Below are 24,131 nucleotides of genomic sequence, written 5' to 3' on the forward strand. Positions count from 1 at the left end.
TGATTTTGCTCCTCAAAATCCCCAAATTTCCCTCAAAAAACCCCAAATTTCTCCCAAATTTTTCCCAAAATTCTCCCCAAATTTTAACCCAAATTTCCCCCCCAAATCCCCTCAAAAATCCCCAAAATCCCCCAAATTTCCCAAAACCCCCTCAAAATCTCCGACTTCTCCTAATTTTCTCCCCAAATTCCCCCAAAATTTCTCCTCAAATTTTCCCCAAAATTCCCCAATTTTGGTTTTTTTGCTAAATCCCCTAATTTGGGAATTTCCTCCCAAAATTCCCCAATTTTGTTTTTTTTGTTTAAATCCCCCTAATTTGGGAATTCCCACCCCAAAATTCCCCAATTTTTTCTTTGCTAAATTCCCCATTTTCCTCCCCAAAATTCCCCCTTTTTTTTTTTTTTGCTAAATCCCCCTAATTTGGGAATTTCCTCCCCAAAATTCCCAATTTTTTTTTTTTGCTAAATTCCCATTTTCCTCCCAAATTCCCCATTTTCCTCCCCAAAATTCCCCAATTTTTTCGTTGCTAAATTCCCCTTTTCCTCCCCAAAATTCCCCAATTTTTTTTGCTAAATCCCCTATTTTCCTCCCCAAAATCCCCCATTTTCCTCCCAAAATTCCCCATTTTCCTCCCCAAAATTCCCCAATTTTTTCTTTGCTAAATTCCCATTTCCCTCCCCAAAAATTCCCAATTTTTTTTTTGCTAAATTCCCATTTTCCTCCCCAAAATTCCCCATTTTCCCCCCAAAAATCCCCAATTTTTGTTTTGCTAAATTCCCCATTTTCCTCCCCAAAATTCCCCTTTTTTTTTTGCTAAATTCCCCATTTTCCTCCCCAAATTCCCCATTTTCCTCCCCAAATTCCCCATTTTCCTCCCCAAATCCCCAATTTTTTTTTTGCTATATTCCCCATTTTCCTCCCCAAAATTCCCCATTTTCCTCCCCAAAATTCCCCAATTTTTTTTTTTGCTAAATCCCCATTTTCCTCCCCAAAATTCCCAATTTTTTTTTGCTAAATCCCCCATTTTCCTCCCCAAAATTCCCCAATTTTTTTTTGCTAAATTCCCCATTTTCCTCCCCAAAATTCCCCAATTTTTGTTTTGCTAAATTCCCCATTTTCCTCCCCAAAATTCCCAATTTTTTTTTGCTAAATCCCCCATTTTCCTCCCCCAAATTCCCCATTTTCCCCCGATTTGCCCAAATTTCTCATTTCTCTCCCCAAATTCCCCATTTTCCCCCGATTTGCCCAAATTTCTCATTTCTCTCCCCGAATTCCCCATTTTCCCCCGATTTGCCCAAATTTCTCATTTCTCTCCCCATTTTTCTCTCTCTCTCTCTCCCCCTCCAGGCCCCGCCCCTTTGTTCCCCTTCCCCCTCTCCCCTTCCCCGCTGGCCCCGCCCCCTCCCGCGCTGGCCCCGCCCCCTCCGGAGCCGGGCGGGGTTTGCGCGGCGGGCGGGGAAGGGGGCGTGGCCAGCGGGGACCTGGGGGCGTGGCCGTGGTTCCACGGGACCCTCTCGCGCATTGCGCGCGGCGCAGCTCGTGCTGCAGGGGGGCGGGGCGGCCACGGCGTCTTCCTGGTGCGGCAGAGCGAGACCCGGAGGGGCGAGTTCGTGCTGACCTTCAACGTGCAGGGCAAGGCCAAGGTGAGAATTGGGGCGAAAAATGGGAAAATTGGGAAAAAACTGAATTTACTGCAAAAACCCGAGCGTTCTAGGTGAAAAAATGGGGATTTTACACCCAAAAATGGGGATTTTACACTCAAAACTGGGGGTTCGTGCTGACCTTCAACGTGCAGGGCAAGGCCAAGGTGAGATTTGGGGTGAAAAACTGAAAAATTGGGAAAAAACTGAATTTACTGCAAAAAACCCCGAGCGTTCTACGCGAAAAAATGGGGATTTTGTGGCCAAAAATGGGGATTTTACACCCAAAAATGGGGATTTTACACCCAATAATTGGGGTTCGTGCTGACCTTCAACGTGCAGGGCAAGGCCAAGGTGAGGTTTGGGGTGAAAAACTGAAAAATTGGGAAAAAACGGAAATTTTGGGTGAAAAAATGAAGTTTCTAGGTGAAAAAATGGGGATTCTATGGCCAAAAATGGAGATTTTACACCCAAAAATGGGGATTTTATATGGAATAATTGGGGTTCGTGCTGACCTTCAACGTGCAGGGCAAGGCCAAGGTGAGATTTGGGGTGAAAAACTGAAAAATTGGGAAAAAACGGAAATTTTGGGTGAAAAAATGAAGTTTCTAGGTGAAAAAATGGGGATTCTATGGCCAAAAATGGGGATTTTATACCCAAAAATGGGGATTTTATATTCAATAATTGGGGTTCGTGCTGACCTTCAACGTGCAGGGCAAGGCCAAGGTGAGAATTTGGGGTGAAAAATGGGAAATTGGGAAAAACGGAGTTTACTGCAAAAAACCCGAGCGTTCTAGGTGAAAAAATGGGGATTCTATGGCCAAAAATGGGGATTTTACACCCAAAAATGGGGATTTTATATGGAATAATTGGAGTTCGTGCTGACCTTCAACGTGCAGGGCAAGGCCAAGGTGAGAATTGGGTAAAACCGAAAATTGGGAAAAACGGAAATTTTTGGTGAAAAAATGAAGTTTCTAGGTGAAAAAATGGGATTCTATGGCCAAAAATGTTATTTTTTGGTTAAAAATTGGGATTTGGGCGAAATTTTAATGTGCAGGGCAAGGTCAAGGTGAGGTTTGGGGCTAAAAATGGGAAAATTGGGAAAAAACGGAATTTTTTGGTGAAAAAATGAGTTTCTAGGTGAAAAAATGGAGATTCTATGGCCAAAAATGGGGATTTTACACCCAAAAATGGGGATTTTATATGGAATAATTGGGGTTCGTGCTGACCTTCAACGTGCAGGGCAAGGCCAAGGTGAGAATTGGGGTGAAAAATGGGAAAATTGGGAAAAAACGGAATTTTTTGGTGAAAAAAATGGAGGTTTCTAGGTGAAAAAATGGGGATTTTATGGCCAAAAATGGGGATTTTACACCCAAAAATGGGGATTTTATGGCCAAAAATGGGGATTTTACACCCAAAAATGGGGATTTTTTTTAAGCTAAAATTGGCGATTTTACACCCAAAAATGGGGATTTTTTTTTTTACCCAAAACCGGAGATTTTAGACCCAAAACTTTGGGGTTTCCCTCTGGGATTTTGGGGTCCCTGCTCCTGTTCCATTTTTGGGTATTTTGGGGTCATTTTTGGGGTTTTTCTCCCTGGTTTTGGGCTCAATCTCGGGGATTTTGGGGCTGCCGATTCTGGGACATTTCTGGGTCAATTTTGGGTTAATTTTGGGTCAATTTTGGGTCAATTTTGGGTCATTTTTGGGTCATTTTTGGGTCAATTTCTGCCGTTTTTGGGTCCCAGCCCCTGTTCCATTTTTGGGGTATTTTGGGGTCATTTTGGGGTTTTCCTGCCCGGTTTTGGGCTCAATCTCGGGGATTTTGGGGCTGCTGACCCCGTTACACGTTTGGGTCAATTTTGGGTCAATTTTGGGTCAATTTCTGCCATTTTTGGGTATTTTTGAACGAGTCCCTGCAGTGCCGGGTGCAGCACCCAGGGCCCATTTTGGGGTGAATCTCGGGGATTTTGGGGCTGCCGATTCTCTGACATTTTTGGTTAATTTTGGGTCATTTTTGGGTCAATTTTGGGTCATTTTTGGGTCAATTTGTGCCATTTTTGGGTCCCAGCCCCTGCGGCTGTCCCTGAACGAGTCCCTGCAGTTCCTCTGGTTCCGGGGCCCATTTTGGGCTGAATCTCGGGGATTTTGGGCTCAATCTCTGTCATTTTGGGGCTGCCGATTCTGTGACATTTCTGGGCCATTTCTGTGACATTTCTGGCTCATTTTTGGGTCATTTTCTGCCGTTTTTGGGTCCCAGCCCCTGCGCCTGTCCCTGAACGAGTCCCTGCAGTGCCGGGTCCAGCACCAGGGCCCATTTTGGGCTGAATCTCTGGGATTTTGGGCTCAATCTCCATCATTTTGGGACTGCCGATTCTGTTACATGTTTGGGTCATTTCTGTGACATTTCTGGTCAATTTTGGGTCATTTTTGGGTCAATTTGTGCCGGTTTTGGGTCAATTTCTGCCAGTTTTTGCTCTCAGCATCTGTTCCATTTTTGGGGTATTTCGGGGTCATTTTTGGTGTTTTTCTGCCCAGTTTTGGGGTGAATCTCCGGGATTTCGGGGCTCCCGATTCTGTGACATTTCTGGCTCATTTTTGGGTCAATTTCTGCCGGTTTTGGGTCGCAGCCCCTGTTCCATTTTTGGGGTATTTTGGGTCCTTTTTTGGGTGTATTTCTCCCTGGTTTTGGGCTCAATCTCTGGGATTTTGGGCTCAATCTCTGTCATTTTGGGGCTGTCGATTCTGGGACATTTCTGGGCCATTTCTGGGTGAATTTTGGGTCAATTTGTGCCATTTTTGGGTCATTTTGTGCCGTTTTTGGGTCCCAGCACCTGCGTCTGTCCCTGAACGAGTCCCTGCAGTGCCGGGTCCAGCACCTCTGGTTCCAGAGCCCATTTTGGGGTGAATCTCTGGGATTTTGGGGCTGCTGATTCTGGACATTTCTGGGTCAATTTTGGGTCAATTTTTGGGTTAATTTTGGGTCAATTCTGGGTCAATTTCTGCCATTTTTGGGTCAATTTCTGCCGTTTTTGGCTCGCAGCCCTGTTCCATTTTTGGGGTCATTTTTGGGTTTTTCTGCCCAGTTTTGGGGTGAATCTCCGTCATTTTGGGGCTGCCGATTCTGTGACATGTTTGGGTTATTTCTGGCTCATTTTTGGGTCATTTTTGGGTCAATTTCTGCCGTTTTTGGTCCCAGCACCTGCGTCTGTCCCTGAACGAGTCCCTGCAGTGCCGGGTGCAGCACCCAGAGCCCATTTTGGGGTGAATCTCCGGATTTCGGGGCTCCCGATTCTGTGACATTTCTGGGCCATTTCTGGGTGAATTTTTGGGTCAATTTGTGCCGTTTTTGGGTCATTTTCTGCCGTTTTTGCTCCCAGCACCTGCGTCTGTCCCTGAACGAGTCCCTGCAGTGCCGGGTCCAGCACCTCTGGTTCCAGAGCATCTTTGACATGCTCGAGCACTTCCGGGTCCACCCCATCCCCTCGAGTCCGGCGGCCCCAGCGCACGTCACCCTGCTCAGCTACGTGGTGGCCTCGCACCGGGTTTGGGGTAAAAAACGGCAAAATCGGTTAAATTCGGGGTTAAAATGGGTTAAAATGGGATTTTGGGGGGTTTCGGGGGGTTAAACCGGGATTTAAAGGGTTAAATTTGGGTGGAATTGGGGATTTGGGGTCACCCTGCTCAGCTACGTGGTGGCATCACACCGGGTTTGGGGTAAAAAACCGCGAATTTGGTTAAATTCGGGTAAAAACGGAGATTTTGGGTCTTTATTTGGGGATTTGAGGGGTTAAACCGGGATTTAAAGGGTTAAATTGGGAATTTGGGGTCACCCTGCTCAGCTACGTGGTGGCCTCGCACAGGGTTTGGGGTAAAAAACCGAGAATTTGGTTAAATTTGGGCAAAAACGGGGATTTTGGGGGTTAAACTGGGGTTTAAAGGGTTAAACCGGGATTTAAAGGGTTAAATTGGGGATTTGGGGGGATTTGGGCTCACCCTGCTCAGCTACGTGGTGGCCTCGCACAGAGTTTGGGGTAAAAAACCACGAATTTGGTTAAATCGGGATTTTGGGTCTTATCTTTAATTGGGGATTTGAGGGGTTAAACTGGGGTTTAAAGGGTTAAGTTGGGGATTTGGGGTCACCCTGCTCAGCTACGTGGTGGCATCGCACCGGGTTTGGGGTAAAAAACTGCAAAATCGGTTAAATTTGGGTTAAAATGGGATTTTGGGGGGTCAAACTGGGATTTAAAGGGTTAAATTGGGGTTTAAAGGGTTAAATTTGGATTTTGGGGGGGATTTGGGGTCACCCTGCTCAGCTACGTGGTGGCCTCGCACCGGGTTTGGGGTAAAAAACCGGGAATTTGGTTAAATTGGGGTTAAAATGGGTTAAAATGGGATTTTGGGGGGTTAAACTGGGGTTTTAAAGGGTTAAACCGGGATTTATAAGGGTTAAATTGGGGATTTGGGGTCACCCTGCTCAGCTACGTGTGGCATCGCACCGGGTTTGGGGTAAAAAACCACGAAATTGGTTAAATTCGGGTAAAAACGGGGATTTTGGGTCTTTATTTGGGATTTGAGGGGTTAAACCGGGTTTAAAGGGTTAAATCGGGGTTTAAAGGGTTAAATTGGGATTTTGGGTCACCCTGCTCAGCTACGTGGTGGCATCGCACAGAGTTTGGGGTAAAAAACGGGAATTTGGTTAAATTCGGGTTAAAACGGGTTAAAATGGGGATTTTGGGGGGTTTCAGGGGGTTAAACTGGGATTTAAAGGGTTAAATTTGGGTGGAATTGGGATTTTGGGGGATTTGGGTTTTTTTGGGGTTTTTTTTTGGGATGGATTTTGGGAATTTCGGGGCTCCCGGGAGAAATTTTGGATTTTTTTGGGGGGGGGTCATGGGATGAATTTGGGGCAAATTTGGGGCAATTTTGGGGTCCTCGGGTAAATTTGGGCTCCCGAGAGAAATTTTGGATTTTTTGGGATCACTTTGGGGCGAATTTGGGGCTCTTGGGATGAATTTGGGAGGAATTTTGGGGGTCCTGGGATCAATTTTGGGCAATTTCGGGGCTCCTGAATCGGAATTTGGGGCTATTTTGGGGTTCCTAGGATGAATTCGGGGTTTGTGTTTTTTTGGGTGGATTTTGAGGAATTTTGGGGCTCCCGAGAGAAATTTTGGGTTTTTTGGGATCAATTTTGGGATCAATTTCGGGATCAATTTTGGGGTTCCCGGGATGAATTTGGGGCGAATTTTGGGACTCCTGAATCAGAAATTTGGGGAAATTTTGGGGGTTCCTGGGATTGAATTTTGGGAAATTTGGGGGTCCCGGGGTGAATTTGGGGCTCCTGGAGAAATTTTGGATTTTTTGGATCACTTTGGGGCGAATTTGGGGCTCCTGGATGAATTTGGGGCAATTTTTGGGTTTTTTTGGGATCAATTTGGGGAGAATTTTGGGGGCTCCTAAATCAGAAATTTTGGGAGATTTTGGGGTTCCTGGGATCGAATTTTGGGGCAATTTTGGGGCTCCTGAATGGGATTTGGGGGGGTGGAAATTTTGGGCAATTTTGGGGCGATTTCTCTGCAATTCGCCATTGCCGCCCCTCCCCCCCCTCTGTTCCAGGTCGCTCCGGGAGCCGCGCGGGGCTCGGGGACCCCTCCCCCACCCCCCCGGACCCCGCCCCGCCCCCCACCCCCGGACTGACCCCGCCCCCACCCCCCCAAAAAACCCAAAAAACCCAAAAAATCCCAAAAAAACCAAAACACTACAAAGGGGGGGGAGGGGAGGGGATGGGGGGGGAGGGGCAAAGGGCGGGCCCCGCCCCCTCCCCCCCTCGCCCCTCCCCCCCACCCCCCCCCAGGGTTTTTATTTTTGTACCCCCGGCCCCTCCCCCACCCCCGACTTTTGGGGGGATTTTGGAGAAAAAAGAAAAAAATTGAAAAAAAAAAAATTAAAAAAATTTTAAAAAAAATCAAAATTTTGGTGTTGTCGTCATTGGGGGGGGGAGGGGCGGGGGAGGGGGAGGGGGAGGTGGGGAGGGGTCCCGGGTTGGGGTCCCAGGTCCCGATTTTGGGGTTTTTTAACCCAAATTTTGGGGATTTTTTTTCCAATTTTTGGAATTTTTTTCCTCCCCATTTTTGGGGTTTTTTTCCCCAATTTTTGGGATTTTTTCCTCCCCATTTTTGGGATTTTTTTCCCCAATTTTTGGGATTTTTTTTCCCCAATTTTTGGGATTTTTCCTCCCCATTTTTCAGGGTTTTTCCCCCAATTTTTGGGATTTTTTGTCACCCAAATTTCCGAGATTATATTTCCCCATTTTTGGATTTTTTCCCCATTTTTGGTTTGGGGTTTTTCCCCATTTTTCAGATTTTTTCCCCATTTTTGGGATTTTTTTGGGATATTTTTCGGGGTTTTTTCCCCCTCATTTCAAGGTTTTTCCCCCAATTCAAAAAAATCCTCAAAAATTTAAAACAAAAAAAAAAACCCGAAAAATCCCCGAAAGGCCCCAAAATTCTCTCTCTTAAAATTCCCCAGAAAGCCACAAAATCCCCTCAAAATAATAAAAAAAAAACAAAAACAAAAAACAAAAAAATCCCCAAAACCCCGAAAAAATCCCCAAAATTTTTTATTGAAAAAAAAAAAACCAAAAATTATTTATTGAAAAAAACCCCAAAATTATTTATTAAAAAAAAAATTCCAAAATTATTTATGGAAAAAAGTCCCCCAAATTTTTTATTGAAAAAAAAAATTCCCAAATTATTTAGTAAAAAAAAAATCCCAAAAAAAATATTTATTGAAAAAAAATCCCCAAAATTTTTATTGAAAAAAATCCCCCAAAATTATTTATTGAAAAAAAAATCAAATTTGCCAAATTTTCCCCCAAATTTTCCCTCAAATTTTCCCCCAATTTTTCCCCAAATTTTCCCCCAAATTTTCCCCAAATTTCCCCCAAATTTCCCCAAATTTTCCCCCCAAATTTTCCCCAAAATTTTCCCCCAAATTTCCCCCAATTTTCCCCAAATTTCCCCCCAAATTTCCCTCCCCCCCCCTCACCAGGGGTCCCCCCTCCCCCCCCCTCCCCCCCCCCGCCCCTCCCCCACCGCCCCCCGGAACGTTCTCAGCCCCTCCCCCACCTGCCCCGGGGCCACCGTGGCCACGAGCCCCGCCCCCGGCCCCGCCCCCTCCCCAGAGGCCCCGCCCCTCTCCCTCCCCCGCCTCCTCCCTCAGCCCCGCCCCTCCCCCAGGGCCGGCGCTGGCCCCGCCCACTCCCCCGGCCCCGCCCCAGCGCACCCCCCGGGCCCGGCCCGCCCCCAGCGCAGCCCCGCCCCCACCAGGGCCCCCAAAGCCCCCGCGGTCACCACGGCAACCACGAGGGGGAGGGGCCAGGACGGGGTCACCGCGGGGTCAGGGGTCACGCCGGGGTCACCGAGGGTCACTCTGGGGTCAGGGGTCACGCCGGGGTCACCAAGGGTCACTCCAGGGTCACTCCCAGTGGTCACTCCATGGTCCAGGGTGGTCACTGTGGTCACTCCATGGTCACCAATGGTCACTCGGTGGCCCAGCGTGGTCCTGGTGGTCACTGTGGTCACTCCATGGTCACTCCCGGTGGTCACTCGGCCCTTGGTGGTCACTCTGTGGTCAGCCCCAGTGGTCACTCGGTGGCCCAGCGTGGTCCTGGTGGTCACTGTGGTCACTCGGTCACTCCTGGTGGTCACTCGGCCCTCGGTGGTCACTCCATGGTCACCAATGGTCACTCCATGGTCACCAGTGGTCACTCGGTGGTCACTCGGTGCCTCCCGGTGGCCTGGGCTGGTCCCCAGCCCTCGGTGGTCACCAGTGGTCACTCGGTGGCCCTCGGTGGTCACTTGGTCACTCTGGGTGGTCACTGTGGTTCCCAGTGGTCACTGTGGTCAGTTGGTCACTCTGGGTGGTCATTCTGTGGCCCAAAGGGATCCCAGTGGTCCCAATGGTCACTGTGGGTCACTCTGTGGTCACCGATGGTCACTGTGGTCACTCGGTCACTCTCGGTGGTCCTTGGTCACTCTCGGTGGTCCCAGTGGTCATTGTGGTCACTGTGGTCAGTTGGTCACTCCCAATGGTCCCAGTGGTCAGTTGGTCACTCTGCGTGGTCCCAATGGTCATTGTGGTCACTCTGTGGTCACCGATGGTCCCAATGGTCACTGTGGTCCCTTGGTCACTCCAGTGGTCTCGGTGGTCATTGTGGTCACTGTGGTCAGTTGGTCACTCTCGGTGGTCATTGTGGTCACTCTGTGGTCACCGAGGTCACCAGGAGCACCCAAAGTGCGCGGGCAGGGGGGGGAGGGGCCCCATGGCCATGGGGGGGGAGGGGCGCACCTGGAGAGGGGGAGGGGAGGGGTCAGAGGGGCCGAAAATCCTCAGATTTCACCCCAAAATCGTTAAAAATATTAAAAATACTGAAAGGGCCCCGAAAATCCCTGAAATCAGCCCAAAATCCATTAAAATACTGAAATTACCAAAACGGCCCCAAAATCCCTAAAATCGCCCCAAAATCCTTAAAATGCTGAAATTACCAAAAGGGCCCCGAAAATCCCTAAAATCACCCCCAAAATAATTAAAAATACTGAAATCGCCAAAAGGGCCCCGAAAGTCCCTAAAATGGCCCCAAAATTGCCCCCGAAATCTTTAAAATACTGAAATTTCAAAAGGGCCCCAAAAGTCCCTAAAATCCCCCCAAAATCCTTAAAAATACTGAAATTATCGAAAGGGCCCCGAAAGTCCCTAAAATCGCCCCAAAATCAGCCCCAAAAAGCCGCGAATTCACCCCAAAATCCGCCCCAAAAATTCCCCGAATTCCTCCCAAAATGCCAAAAAAAAAGGAACCAAAAAAAGGAAGAAATTCAGAAAAATCCCAAATCCCCCAAAATTCACAAAACCCCCCTGGACCTCCCCAAAATCCCCCAAAATCCCCCCCAAAATTCCCCCGATTTTGCCCCAAAATCCATCAAATTGCCCCAAATCCCAAAGTTTCCCCCAAATCCCCAAAATCTCCCAATTTCCCCCCAAAATTCCCCCGGGTTTCCTCCAAAAAAAAAAATCCCCCAAAATCTCCAAAATCCTCCAAACGCCCCCAAAAATCCCCAAAGATCCAAAAAATCCCCCCCAAAATCCTTCAGATTTCCCCCAAAATCCCCAACCCCCCCAAATTCCCAAATTCTCCACAAATTTCCCCAAATTTCCCTCAAAATCCCCCAAATTTCCTCCAAAATCCCCCAAAAATTCCCCAAATTTCTCCCAAAATTCCCCCAAATCCCCAATTTTACCCAAAATCCCCCAAATTTCCCCCAAATTCCCCCAAAATCGCCCCCAAAATGCTCAAATTTTCACCAAACCCCCCCTGATTCCCCCCAAGATGCCCAAACTCACCCAAATTTGCCCCCAAATTTCCCCCAAATCTCCCCAAAACCCCCCTGAAATCCCCCAAATTCTCCCAAATCCCCCGATTTTAACCCAAAAATCCCCCCAAATCCCCCAATTTTACCCAAAATCCCCCAAATTCCCCAATTTCCCTCCAAAACTCCCCCAAATTCCCCCCCAAACCCCCCAATTTTACCCAAAATCCCCCAAATTCCCCCCAAAATTCACCCGGATTTCCCAAAACCCCCCAAATTTCCCCTGAACTGCCCCAAAATCCCCCAAATTCTCCCCAAATCCCCAAATTCCCCCCACCCCCCCCAAAATCCCGCCAAAACGCCCCAATTTCACCCAAAATCCCCCAAATCCCCCCAAAATTCCCCCCAACTTTCCCAAAATCCCCCAAATTCCCCCCAAATTCCCAAAATCCCCCAAAGTTCCCCTGAATTTCCCCAAAGTCCCCCCAAATTCCCCCAAAATCCCCCAGAGCTCCCCCCCCACTCCCCAAATCCCCCCAAAACGCCCCAAAGTTGCCCAAAATCCCCCAAATTCCCCCCGGATGCCCCAAAATTGCCCCGAATCCCCCGGGGACCCCCCAGTTTTGCCCAAAATCCCCCGAATTTGCCCCAAATCCCCCCCTCGGTACCTCGGGCCCGGGGTGGAAGCGGCGGCGCCGGAAGCGGCCGGGGCGGGGCCCCAAAAATGCCACAAAACGCCCCAAAAACCCCGCCCGGGCCGGGAGGGGCCCCAAAACCCCAAAAACCTCGAAAGTCGAATTGAAAATGAAAAAAAACGCTTCACATCCAAGCTAAAAACCCAAAATCCTCCAAATTCAGGCCAAAATCCCCCAAAATCCAACTCCCAAATTCTCCAGATTCAGCACAAAATCCCCCAAAATCCGACCCCAAATCCCACCCCAAAATCCTCCAAAATCAGCACAAATCCCCAAAAATCCAAACCCAAAATCCTCCAAAATCAGCACAAAATCCCCCAAAATCCAACCCCCAAAATCCTCCAAATTCAACCCAAAATCCCCAAAAATCGAACCCCAAAATCCTCAAAATTCAGCCCAAAATCCCACAAAATTCAACCCCAAAATCCTCCAAATTCAGCACAAAATCCCCAAAATCCAACCCCCAAAATCCTCCAAATTCAGCCCAAAATTCCCCAAAATCCAACCCCAAAATCCAACCCCAAAATCCTCAAAATTCAGCCCAAAATCCCACAAAATTCAACCCAAAATCCTCCAAATTCAGGCCAAAATTCCCCAAAATCCAACCCCAAAATCCTCCAAATTCAGGCCAAAATTCCCCAAAATCCCACCCCCAAATTCTCCAAATTCAGCACAAAATCCCAAAATCCGACCCCAAAATCCCACCCCAAAATCCTCCAAATCCAACCCAAAATCCAACCCAAAAATCCCCCAAATTCAACCCCAAAATCCCACCCCAAAATCCACCAAATTCAGCCCAAAATCCTCCAAATTTGGCCCAAAATACTTCAAAATCCCACCCCCCAAATCCTCCAATTTCAGCCCAAAATCCACCAAAATCCCACCCCACAATTCCCCAAATTCAACCCTAAAATCCAACCCCAAAATCCTCTAAATTAAACCCAAAATCCCCAAAAATCCAACCCCAAAATCCTCTAAATTCAGCCCAAAATCTCTCAAAATCCCACCCCCAAATCCTCCAAATTCAGCCCAAAATCCAAACCCCAAAATTCTCCAAATTCAGCCCAAAATCTCTCAAAATCCACCCCCAAATTCTCCAAATTCAGCCCAAAATCCAAACCCCAAAATTCTCCAAATTCAGCCCAAAATCCCCAAAAATCCAACCCCCAAAATCCCCAAAATCCCACCCAAAAATCCTCCAAATTCAGCCCAAAATCCACCAAAATCCAACCCCAAAAATTCCCCAAATTCAGCCCAAATTCCCCCAAAATCCAACCCCAAAATCCTCCAAAATCAGCCCAAAATCCCCAAAAATCCAACCCCAAATTCAACCCAAAATCCGACCCCAAAATCCCACCCTAAAATCCTCAAAATCAGCCCAGAATCCCCCAAAATTCAACCCCAAAATTCCCCAAATTCAGCCCAAAATCCACCAAAATCCAACCCCAAAAATTCCCCAAATTCAGCCCAAATTCCCCCAAAATCCAACCCCCAAAATCCTCCAAATTCAGCCCAAAAACCCCGCCCGGGCCGGGAGGGGCCCCAAAACCCCAAAAACCTCAAAAGTCGACTTGAAAATGAAAAAAAAAACCAAAATCCTCCGAATTCAGCCCAAAGTACCTCAAAATCTGACCCCAAATCCCTCAAATTCAACCCCAAAATCCAACCCCCAAAATCCTCCAAATTCAACCCAAAATCCCCCAAAATCCCACCCCAAAATCTTCTAAATTCAACCCAAAATCCAACCCCAAAATCCTCCAAATTCAACCCAAAATCCAATCCCAAAATCCCCCAAAGTCCAAAAAAAAAATCCCCCTGAAAATCCCAAAAAAATCCCAAAAATCCCCCAAAAAATCCCAAAAATTCCCCCCCAAAAAAATCCCCCTGAAAATCCAAAAAAATTCATCAAAAAAATCCCCAAAAAAATCCCAAAAAAATCCCCAAAAAATTCCCCCAAAAAATCCCCCCAAATCCCCCAAAATCCAAAAAAATCCCCAAAAAATAAAAAAAATCCCAAAAAATCTCCCTGAAAATCCCCAAAAAATCCCAAAAAATAAAAAAAAAAAATCCCAAAAATCCCCCCAAAAAATCCCCAAAAATCTCCAAAAATCCCCCAAAAAAACCCACAAAAAATAAAAAAAAAAAATCCCCAAAAAATCCCCCAAAATCCCAAAATTCCCCAAAACTCCCCCAAAATTCCCCTCCCAGTCCAAACCAGTCCAGACCAGTCCAGGCTCTGCTGCTCATTCCTTTATTCCCCTCCCCCTCCCCAAATTTTGGGACAAGGCCCCAAATTCGGAGCCTTCATCGTCATCGTCATCATCATCGTCACCAAACTGGGGCCAAACTGGGCCAAACTGGGCGGATTTTGGGGCTTTTTGGGGCTTTTTGGGAGCCCCAAATTTGGGTCGGATTCAGGCGTTTTCGGGACCCTCGGGGACCTCCCAGGATCGGCCGAATTTGGGGTTTTTTGGGGCCTTCGTCCCATCCTCATCCTCCTCACCCAACTGGGGCCAAACTGGGCCAAACTGGGCGGGTTCTGGGGCTTTTGGGGAGCCCCAAATTGGGTCAGATTCGGGATTTTCGGGGTTTTCCTCAGCAAGGCCCCAAAGCCGCTGAAATTCGGCGTCGCTGATTTCTTCATCCTCATCATCATCATCATCATCGTCACCGAACTGGGACCAAACTGGGCCAAACTGGGAGGGATTTTGGGGTTTCCCAGGGCCCCAAATCGGGGCGGATTCGGGGATTTTGGGGTCGACCCAAAAAACCTTTTTGGGACCCTCTGGAACCTCCCGAAATCGGCCGAATTTGGGTTTTTTGGTGCCTTCGTCTTCATCATCTTCGTCCTCCCCAAACTGGGACCAAACTGGGCCAAACTGGGACCAAACTGGGCCAAACTGGGACCGTTTCTGTCCTTCCTGAGACCCCAAATTTGGGTCAGATTTGGGGTTTTTGGTGTTCTTCCAAAAACCCCTTTTTGGACCTTCCCAAAATGGCCCAAATTTGGGTTTTTTGGTGCCTTCGTCTTCATCATCTTCCTCCTCCTCAAACTGGGACCAAACTGGGCCAAACTGGGCCCTTTTTTCCCCAAACTGGGACCGTTTTTGTCCTTCTGGAGACCCCAAATTTGGGTCAGATTTGGGATTTTTGGGGTCATCCTTGGGACCATCCCAAAACGGGCCAAATTCGGGATTTTTGCCTTTTTTGGTGCCTTCATCTTCATCATCTTCATCCCCCTCAAACTGGGACCCAACTGGGCCAAACTGGGACCGTTTTTGTCCTTCCTGAGACCCCAAATTTGGGTGAAGTTTGGGATTTTCGGGATCATCTTCGGGACCTTCCCAAAATGGCCCAAATTTGCCTTTTTTGGTGCTTTCATCTCCATCATCTTCATCCCCCCCAAACTGGTCCCTTTTTTCCCCAAACTGGGACCCAACTGGGCCAAACTGGGAGGATTTCTGGCGTTCTGGAGACCCCAAATTTGGGTCAGATTTGGCTTTTTCGGTGCCTTCATCTTCATCATCATCATCCCCCTCAAACTGGGCCCTTTTTTCCCCAAACTTGGCCCTTTTTCCCCCAAACTCAGCCCTTTTTCCCCCAAACTCGTCCCTTTTTTCCCCAAACTGGTCCCTTTTTTCCCCAAACTGGTCCCTTTTTCCCCCAAACTGGTCCCTTTTTCCCCCAAACCCGGCCCTTTTTCCCCCAAACTGGTCCCTTTTTTCCCCAAACCCGGCCCTTTTTTCCCCAAACTGGTCCCTTTTTGCCCCAAACTTGGCCCTTTTTCCCCCAACCCCTCCCTCGGAACCTTCCGGAACCTCAAAGAACCTGTGCACAAACCCCACCCCTTCCTCCTCCTCCTCCTCCTCCTCCTCCTCCTCCTCCCCCACCAACCTCGCCCAATCACCTCCCTCGGGCGGCCACGGAGCCCCTCCCACCACTCCAGCCCCGCCCATGGGCGTGGCCGGGCGGTAATCGTGGCAGAGCGGCCCGGCCAGGGCGGGCCCGCAGCGAGCGGTCACTCTGAAGTCCAGCCGTCCACCCCCGGGGAAACACGAGCTCTCCGGCCAGCGTCCGGCCGCCAGCGGCCAGCGGCAGGTGCCCAGGTGGTCGTCGTCCCAGCCGTGGTCCTCGTCCCACACCTGCAGCTCCAGGTGCGCCTGCGGCCGCAGAGTGACCGCGCCCAGGTCCAGGCGCTGCCCCCAGTGCGGCCGCTCCGCGTTCCAGGCCGTGGCCGTGCGGGCGCTGCGGCCGCCGAAGGAGGCGCGGACGTAGGCGTCCGTGGCGGTCAGGAGGTCACCGCGCCAGCCGCGGCCGCCCAGCACCTGTGCGGACACCGGGCGGGGGTCAGGGGGCAGGGGGCAGGGGGCAGGGGTCAGTGGTCAATGGTCAGTGGTCAATGGTCAGCACCTGCGTGGACACCGGGCGGGGTCAGGGGTCAGGGGTCAGGGATGGGGTCAGTGGTCAATAGTCAGCACCTGCACGGACACGGGGCAGGGGTCAGGGGGCAGGGGGCAGTGATGGGGTCAGTGGGGAGTGGTCAATGGTCAGTGGTCAATGGTCAGTACCTGCACAGACAGGTGGTCATTGCTGTGGTCATTGCTGTGGTCAGTGGGCAGGGGTCATTGGGCAGGGGTCAGTGGTCAGTGGTCAATGGTCAGCACCTGCCTGCCCACGGCAGCGGTCAGTGGGCAGTGGGCAGTGGTCAGTGGTCAGTGGGCAGTGGGCAGTGGGCATTGGGCAGGGGTCAGTGGTCAATGGTCAGCACCTGCGCGGACACGGGGCGGGGTCAGGGGTCAGTGATGGGGGCAGTGGTCAATGCAGTGGGCAGTGGGCAGTGGTCAGTGGTCATTAGTGCAGTGGTCAATGGTCAGCACCTGCGTGGACACGGGGGGGGGTCAGGGGTCAGTGATGGGGTCAGTGGGCAGGGGTCAGTGGTCAGTGGGCAATGGTCAGTGGTCAATGGTCAGCACCTGCACGGACACGACAGCAGTCAGTGGGCATTGATGTGGTCAACGGTCAGTGGGCACTGGGCATTGGGCAGGGGTCAGTGGTCAATGGTCAGCAGTCAGCAGTCAATGGTCAGTGGTCATTGGTCAGCGGTCAACGGTCAGTGGGCAGTGGGCAGTGGTCATTGGTCATTGGTCAGTGGTTATTCCTGTGGTCAGTACCTGCACGGACAGGTGGGCCAGGCCGTGGTGGTCAGTGATCAATGGTCAGTGGTCACTGCAGTGCTCAGTGGTCAGTGGTCATTGGTCATTGGTCAGCGGTCATTGCTGTGGTCAGTACCTGCACGGACAGGTGGGCCAGGCCGTGGTGCTCATTGGTCAGTGCTCATTGGTCATTGGTCATTGGTCAGTGGTCACTGCAGTGGTCATTGGTCAGCGGTCATTGCTGTGGTCAGTACCTGCACGGACAGGTGGGCCAGGCCGCGGTGGGCGGGGCAGCACGGGGAGCCGCCCACGGGGAGGGGCCTGGCCGAGCACGGGCAGTGGCACGGGTGGTCACTCAGGGGGTCACTCAGGGGGTCACTCAGGGGGTCACTCGGGCGGTCACTCAGGCGGTCACCTGGAAGATCAACAGGATGGTCAGTGGCCAGTGGAGTGGCCATTGGAGTGGTCAGTGGTCATTGGTGTGGTCATTGTGGTGGTCATTGGTCAGTGCTGTGGTCATCCAGGTGGTCATTGGAAAGGTCATCTTAGAGGTCATTGGTGTGGTCATTGTGGTGGTCAGTGGAGTGGCCATTGGTCATTGGGGTGGTCATCATGGTGGTCATTGGCTCTTGACCGTCCCACTGCCCACGCTGCTGAGCAGAATGACCAGTCCACTCACCCCACTGACCACTGACCACTGACCACTGACTCTGCTGACCCCTGACCACTTCACTGACCTTGCTGACCACTGCACTGACCACTGACCCCTGACCCTGCTGCCCACTCACCCTGCTGACCACTGACCCCTGACCCCTGATCAGTGACCACTGACCCTGCTGACCACTCACTGACCATTGACCACTGACCCCACTGCACTGCCCCTGCTGACCACTGACCACTGACCCTGACCACTGACCCCTGACCCTGCTGACCACTCACCACTGCACTGACCACTGCCCACTCACCCTGCTGACCACTCACCCCACTGACCACTGACCATTGCCCACTAACCCTGCTGACCACTCACTGACCACTTACTGACCACTGACCCTGCTGACCACTGACCACTGACCAGTGACCACTGACCACTGACCCTGCTGCCCACTGACCACTCACTGACCCTGCTGACCAATGACCACTGCCCACTGCCCACTGACCCCGCTGACCACTGACCCCGCTGACCACTGACCACTGCCCACTGACCACTGCACTGACCACTCACCCTGCTGACCCCTGACCCTGCTGACCACTGACCCTGCTGACCACTGCCCACTGCCCCTGCTGCCCACTCACCCTGCTCACCACTCACTGACCCCTGTCCACTCATCCTGCTGACCCCTGACCCTGCTGACCACTCACTGACCACTGACCCCTCACCCTGCTGCCCCCTGCCCCCTCTGTCCAGCCACTGACCCCCCTGCCCCCACTGACCCCTCTGTCCACTCTGTCCTTGCGCCGCGCAGCTGCAGTTGACCCTCAGCGCTTTGGCCGCCGCGTAGCTCCGGATGGCCGCGCGCAGTGACCGCCGCCGGGGGTCAGCGGCCGGCACGAGGGCGTGGAGCGGCCACAGGTCGGCCTCCACCATGGCCGGAGCCTCGGGGACGCTCCGCAGCCAGCGGCCGAAATCCTCCGGCCGCCCGAAGGCCAGGTCGCCGTCGCGGTCAACGCCTCCGTCCACCTCCAGCAGCCGCTGGCCGAAGAACTCGCCGAAGCTCACGTTGCCCTCCGTGGCCGCGCCGGACGTCCGGCAGGCGGCCGCTCCGGCCGCGCCGACCCCTCCGAAGGTCACCTCGGCCCGCAGGCAGTCGGACGCCTCCTGGGCGCCCACTCCGGCCATGGCGGCGCGGCAGAGCCGGACGGCGGTCAGTGTCCGGAGGCGGCCGCCCAGGCGCGCTGACCGCACGGCGTGGGTGCCCCAGGTGGACACGAGCTCGGCGTAGGGCGCGGCCGTGGCCGGAGAGAAGAGAGGAGGGAGGGACCGGACGGCACGCAGGAAGGAGGGGGAGGGGCGGGCGGTGGTGGGGTCCAGCCAGGTCCTGGGGGGGGAGGGGAGAGTGGTCAGTGGTCAGTTTGGGGGGAGGGGTCAGTGGGGAGTGGTCAGTTTGGGAGTGGTCACTCTGGGAATGGTCAGTGTGGAATGGTCAGTGTGGAATGGTCACTTTGGGAGTGGTCAGTGGGGAATGGTCAGTGTGGGAGTGGACAGTGGGGAGTGGTCACTTTGGGGGGAGTGGGCAGGGTGGGAGGGGTCAGTGGGGAGGGGTCAGTTTGGGGGGAGTGGTCAGTTTGGGAGTGGTCAGTTTGGGAATGGTCAGTTTGGGAGTGGTCAGTTTGGGAATGGTCAGTGTGGGAGTGGTCAGTGGGGAGGGGTTGTTTTGGGAGGGGTCAGTCGGGGAATGGTCAGTGGGGAGTGGTCACTTTGGGGGGAGTGGTCAGTTTGGTGGGGAATGGTCACTTTCTGAGTGGTCAGTTTGGGGGGAGTGGTCAGTGGGGAGTGGTCAGTGGGGAGTGGTCAGTTTGGGGGGAGTGGTCAGTTTGGGAATGGTCACTTTCAAGTGGTCAGTGGGGAGTGGTCACTTTGGGGGGAGTGGTCAGTTTGGGAGTGGTCAGTGTGGGAGTGGTCACTTTGGGAATGGTCACTTTGGGAATGGTCACTTTGGTGGGGGAGGAGAGGATTTCAGGATGAAGATGAGGAGATGAAGATGAACACCATGAACAAGAACACGAAGATGAAGAACACAAAGACGAAGCCAAGGAAGACGAAGACGAAGATGACGATGATGATGACGACGATGATGATGCTGACACAGCAGGCGGCGAGGCCGAAGGCCCCATTGCCATTCCCACCATTCCCTCCTCACCAGTAGAAGACGCACATGAACACCATGAACAAGAACACGAAGAAGACAAAGATGAAGCCAAGGATGACAAAGACGATGATGAAGATGATGATGATGATGATGACGATGACAATGACAATGACAATGACGCAGCAGGTGGCGAGGCCGAAGGCCCTGTCGTTCCCACCATTATTCCCTCCTCACCAGTAGAAGACGCACACGAACACCATGAACAAGAACATGAAGATGAAGACAAAGATGACGATGACGATGACAATGACGATGATGACAATGACACAGCAGGCGTTGAGGCCGAAGGCCCCATTGCCATTCCCACCATTCCCTCCTCACCAGTAGAAGACGCACATGAACACCATGAACAAGAACACGAAGATGAAGAACACAAAGACAAAGCCAAGGAAGATGAAGACAAACACAAAGATGAAGATGACGATGATGACGATGACGATGACAATGCAGCAGGCGTTGAGGCCGAAGGCCCCGTCATTCCCACCATTCCCTCCTCACCAGTAGAAGACGCACATGAACACCATGAACAAGAACACAAAGACGAAGACGACGATGACGATGACGATGACGATGACAATGACGCAGCAGGTGGCGAGGCCGAAGGCCCCGTCATTCCCACCATTCCCTCCTCACCAGTAGAAGACGAACCCGAAGACCACGAACAAGAACACGAAGATGAAGAACACAAAGACGAAGCCAAGGAAGACAAAGACAAAGATGAGGATGAAGATGAAGATGAAGACAAAGATGAAGCTGAAGATGAGGAGATGAGGATGAAGATGAAGATGAAGGTGAAGACAAAGCCAAGGAAGATGAAGATGAAGATGAACACGAAGACCATGAACAAGAACATGAAGAAGAAGAACACAAAGATGAAGCCAAGGAAGACAAAGACGAAGATGAAGATGATGATGACAATGAAGACAATGATGACGATGACGATGACAATGATGACGATGACAATGACACAGCAGGCATTGAGGCCGAAGGCCCCGTCGTTCCCGCCATTGTTCCCTCCTCACCAGTAGAAGACGCACATGAACACCATGAACAAGAACACAAAGATGAAGAAGACAATGATGAAGCCAAGGAAGATAAGGAAGATGAAGATGAAGACGAACACCATGAACAAGAACACGAAGATGAAGAACACAAAGATGAAGACAAAGACGAAGATGAAGATGACAATGACGATGACGATGACGATGATGACAATGACACAGCAGGTGTTGAGGCCGAAGGCCCCATTGCCATTCCCACCATTGTTTCCTCCTCACCAGTAGAAGACGCACATGAACACCATGAACAAGAACACAAAGATGACGAAGACGACGATGACGATGATGACAATGACGCAGCAGGCGTTGAGGCCGAAGGCCCCGTTCCCGTTCCCGCCATTGTTCCCTCCTCACCAGTAGAAGACGCACATGAACACCATGAACAAGAACACAAAGAAGACGAAGACGACGATGACGATGACAATGATGACGATGACGATGACAATGACGATGACGACGATGACAACGCAGCAGGCGTTGAGGCCGAAGGCCCCATTGCCATTCCCACCATTCCCTCCTCACCAGTAGAAGACGCACTCCAGCTGCTGCCAGCTGAGGGCGCTCCGGTCCTGCCGCTGCCACCGCAGCCCCTCCTGCGCCACCCGCGACTGCGACCCCTCCACCAGCGCCCCCGCGGGGCCACGCCCCCTGCCCCACGTGACCCCGAAGCTCCACCCCTTGGTCACCGACGACGTCACGGCCGCGCCCACGGCCGACGCCCCCACGGCCACCCGGGATTGGCGGCGGCAGCGGCGGCCGGAGCGCCAGCCCCCGATGGAGGCGGGGACGCGGAGAGGGGACAGCGAGTGCAGGGCCGAGGGACACAGCAGGCAGCGGCGGCCATGACGGCGGGGGGACAAGGGGACAGCACTGGGGTCACTGTCCTTGGGGTCACCTTTGGGGTCACTGTCCTTGGGGACACCCCTGGGGACATCATGGACACCCTTGGGGACACCACTGTCACCTCCGTGGCCACCATGGCCACCATGGCCTCCATGACCTCCTTGACCTCCATGGCCACCATGACCTCCATGACCTCCATGACCTCCATGACCACCATGACTTCCATGACCATCAAGGCCACCATGACCACCATGGCCACCATTGTCACCATGGCCACCATGACTTCCATGATTTCCATGACCTCCATTGTCACCATGGCCTCCTTGACCACCATGGCCACCATGACCTCCATGACCATCAAGGCCACCATTTTCACCATGACGTCCATGACTTCCATGACCTCCATGGCCACCATGACCTCCTTGACCTCCATGGTCACCATGGCCACCATTGTCACCATGGCCACCATGACCTCCATGACCTCCATTGTCACCATGACCTCCATGACCATCAAGGCCTCCATGGTCACCATGACCATCAAGGCCACCATGACCGCCATGACCTCCATGACCACCAAGGCCTCCATGACCACCATGACCATCATGGCCACCACTCCAGGTGTCCCCATTGGTTCCATCCCAGGTGTCCCCATCGATGTCCCCATTGATGTCCCCATTGGTGTCCCAGGTGTCCCCATTGATGTCCCCGTTGGTGCCATCCCAGGTGTCCCAGGTGTCCCCCCAGGTGTCCCCATTGGTGCCATCCCAGGTGTCCCCGTGGGTGTCCCAGGTGTCCCAGGTGCCATCCCAGGTGTCCCCGTGGGTGTCCCCGTGGATCTCCAGGACCCTCCCCGGTGCCATCTCCATGGTGGTGGCGTCGAAGCCGCGGCCCAGGGCGGCCATGCCGGGGGCGGGGCTGGCGCGGGCGCAGGCGGAGCCGCGGGCGTGGTGGCACTCGGGGGGGGAGGGGCGGGCGGGGCCGGGCGTGGCCGCCAGCAGGGCCAGGAGGGGGAGGGGCAGCGGCACCTGGGGGGGGGAGAGAAATTGGGGGGAATTTGGGGCATTTTGGGGAATTTCGGGGGGGGATTTGGGCATTTTGGGGCATTTTGGGGGGGATTTGGGGCATTTTGGGGCATTTTGGGGGGGATTGGGGCATTTTGGGGAAAAATCGGGGACGTTTGGGGCATTTTGGGGACAAATCAGGGACGTCAAGGGCATTTGGGGGACGTTTGGGTCAATTTGGGGACAATTTGGGGGGATTGGGGCATTTTGGGGACAGTTTGGGGCATTTTGGGGACAATTTGGGCATTTCGGGGCATTTCGGGGACAACTCAGGGATGTTTGGGGCATTTCGGGGAAATTTGGGCATTTTGGGGAAAAATCAGGGACGTTTGGGGCATTTTAGGGGAAATTGGGGCATTTTGGGGGGGATTGGGGCATTTCGGGGCATTTTGGGGACAAATCGGGGACTTTGGGGGGATTTGGGGCATTTTGGGGACATTTGGGGCATTTTGGGGGGGATTTGGGGCATTTTGGGGCATTTTGGGGACAGTTTGGGGGGAATTGGGGAAAAATCAGGGACTTTGGGGCATTTTGGGGACAAATCAGGGACTTTGGGGCATTTTGGGGAAAAATCGGGGACGTTTGGGGCATTTTAGGGGAAATTGGGGCATTTTGGGGACAATTTGGGCATTTTGGGGACAAATCAGGGATGTTTGGGGCATTTTGGGGCATTTCGGGGACGTTTGGGGCATTTTGGGGACAAATCAGGGACGTTTGGGGCATTTTGGGGACGTTTGGGGCATTTTGGGGACAATTTGGGGGGATTGGGGCATTTTGGGGACAATTTGGGGCATTTTGGGGACAGTTTGGGGCATTTTGGGGAAAAATGGGGGACGTTTGGGGCATTTTAGGGGAAATTGGGGCATTTTGGGGACGTTTGGGGCATTTTGGGGACTTTTGGGGGGTTTGGGGAAAAATCGGGGACTTTAGGGCATTTTGGGGACAAATCGGGGATGTTTGGGCCATTTGGGGCATTTTGGGGAAAAATTGGGGATTTTGGGCCATTTTGGGGATAAATTGGGGAGAGTTTGGGGCATTTTGGGGACGTTTGGGGCATTTGGGGGCCATTTTGGGGACGAATTTGGAATTTTTGGGGAGATTTTGGGGGACTTGGGGACATTTGGGGCATTTGGGGACATTTTGGGGGGATTTGGGGCCTATTTGGGGCCATTCAGTGACAATTTGGGGACAATTTTGGGACATTTAAGGTGATTTTAGGGGGGTTCGGGGTCATTTTTGGCCATTTTTGGCCGTTTTTGGCCATTTTTGGGTGGCCCCGCCCCTCCCCCCCCCCCCCGTTGTCACCTCCCCTCCCCCCCCTTCCGGTGTCACCCCCAAAATGTCCCCGAGGTGTCCCCGCCCCTCCCCCCCCCGGCCACATCCTCTGCGGGGGGGGGAGGGGGGAGGGGCGGCACCAAAATGGCCCAAAATGGACCCAAAATGGACCCA

General features: G+C 52.2%; 2 protein-coding genes and 1 long non-coding RNA gene across 3 annotated transcripts in view; 2 read left to right on the top strand and 1 right to left on the bottom strand.

Moving 5' to 3' along the window:
- The window catches only part of LOC143696647 (uncharacterized), a 21,359-nt gene extending 13,786 nt beyond the window's left edge, over positions 1–7,573 (top strand). The window contains exons 5-7 of the mRNA XM_077193222.1: positions 1,105–1,643; positions 5,021–5,192; positions 7,257–7,573. Of these exons, the coding sequence (XP_077049337.1) occupies positions 1,105–1,643; positions 5,021–5,192; positions 7,257–7,573 (1,028 nt within the window). The remainder of the gene's footprint in view (positions 1–1,104; positions 1,644–5,020; positions 5,193–7,256) is intronic.
- LOC143691920 (uncharacterized) lies at positions 1,664–4,993 on the top strand. Its single transcript, XR_013179720.1, has 3 exons — positions 1,664–2,551; positions 2,710–2,894; positions 4,472–4,993. It is a non-coding gene; the product is annotated as an uncharacterized LOC143691920 (long non-coding RNA).
- Positions 7,574–9,917: 2,344 nt separating the features above from the next.
- On the bottom strand, positions 9,918–22,222 carry PRF1 (perforin 1). Its single transcript, XM_077193223.1, has 6 exons — positions 21,824–22,222; positions 21,301–21,776; positions 18,285–18,889; positions 17,108–17,268; positions 15,546–16,025; positions 9,918–9,989 (listed from the first exon to the last, which is right to left on the bottom strand). Exons 1-6 carry the CDS (start codon positions 22,220–22,222, stop codon positions 9,918–9,920), a joined length of 2,193 nt encoding a protein of 730 aa, XP_077049338.1.
- Positions 22,223–24,131: the final 1,909 nt, after the last annotated feature.

This window comes from Agelaius phoeniceus, chromosome 37, assembly GCF_051311805.1.
Source record: "Agelaius phoeniceus isolate bAgePho1 chromosome 37, bAgePho1.hap1, whole genome shotgun sequence".
NCBI lineage: Eukaryota > Metazoa > Chordata > Aves > Passeriformes > Icteridae > Agelaius > Agelaius phoeniceus.

Bases quoted from the DNA above. Each gene is read 5' to 3' on its own strand.
- PRF1 (XM_077193223.1), bottom strand. From the start codon at position 22,222: ATGGTCATGGTGGTCATGGAGGCCTTGGTGGTCATGGAGGTCATGGCG. The intron at 21,777-21,823 runs GTCATGGAGGTC...GGTCAAGGAGGT, and splicing joins AAGTCATGGTGGTCATGGAG to CATGGAGGCCATGGTGGCCA. The intron at 9,990-15,545 runs GTGGGGTTTGTG...CCCCCTCTCCAG, and splicing joins AGGAGGAGGAGGAGGAAGGG to GTGCGCCCCTCCCCCCCCAT.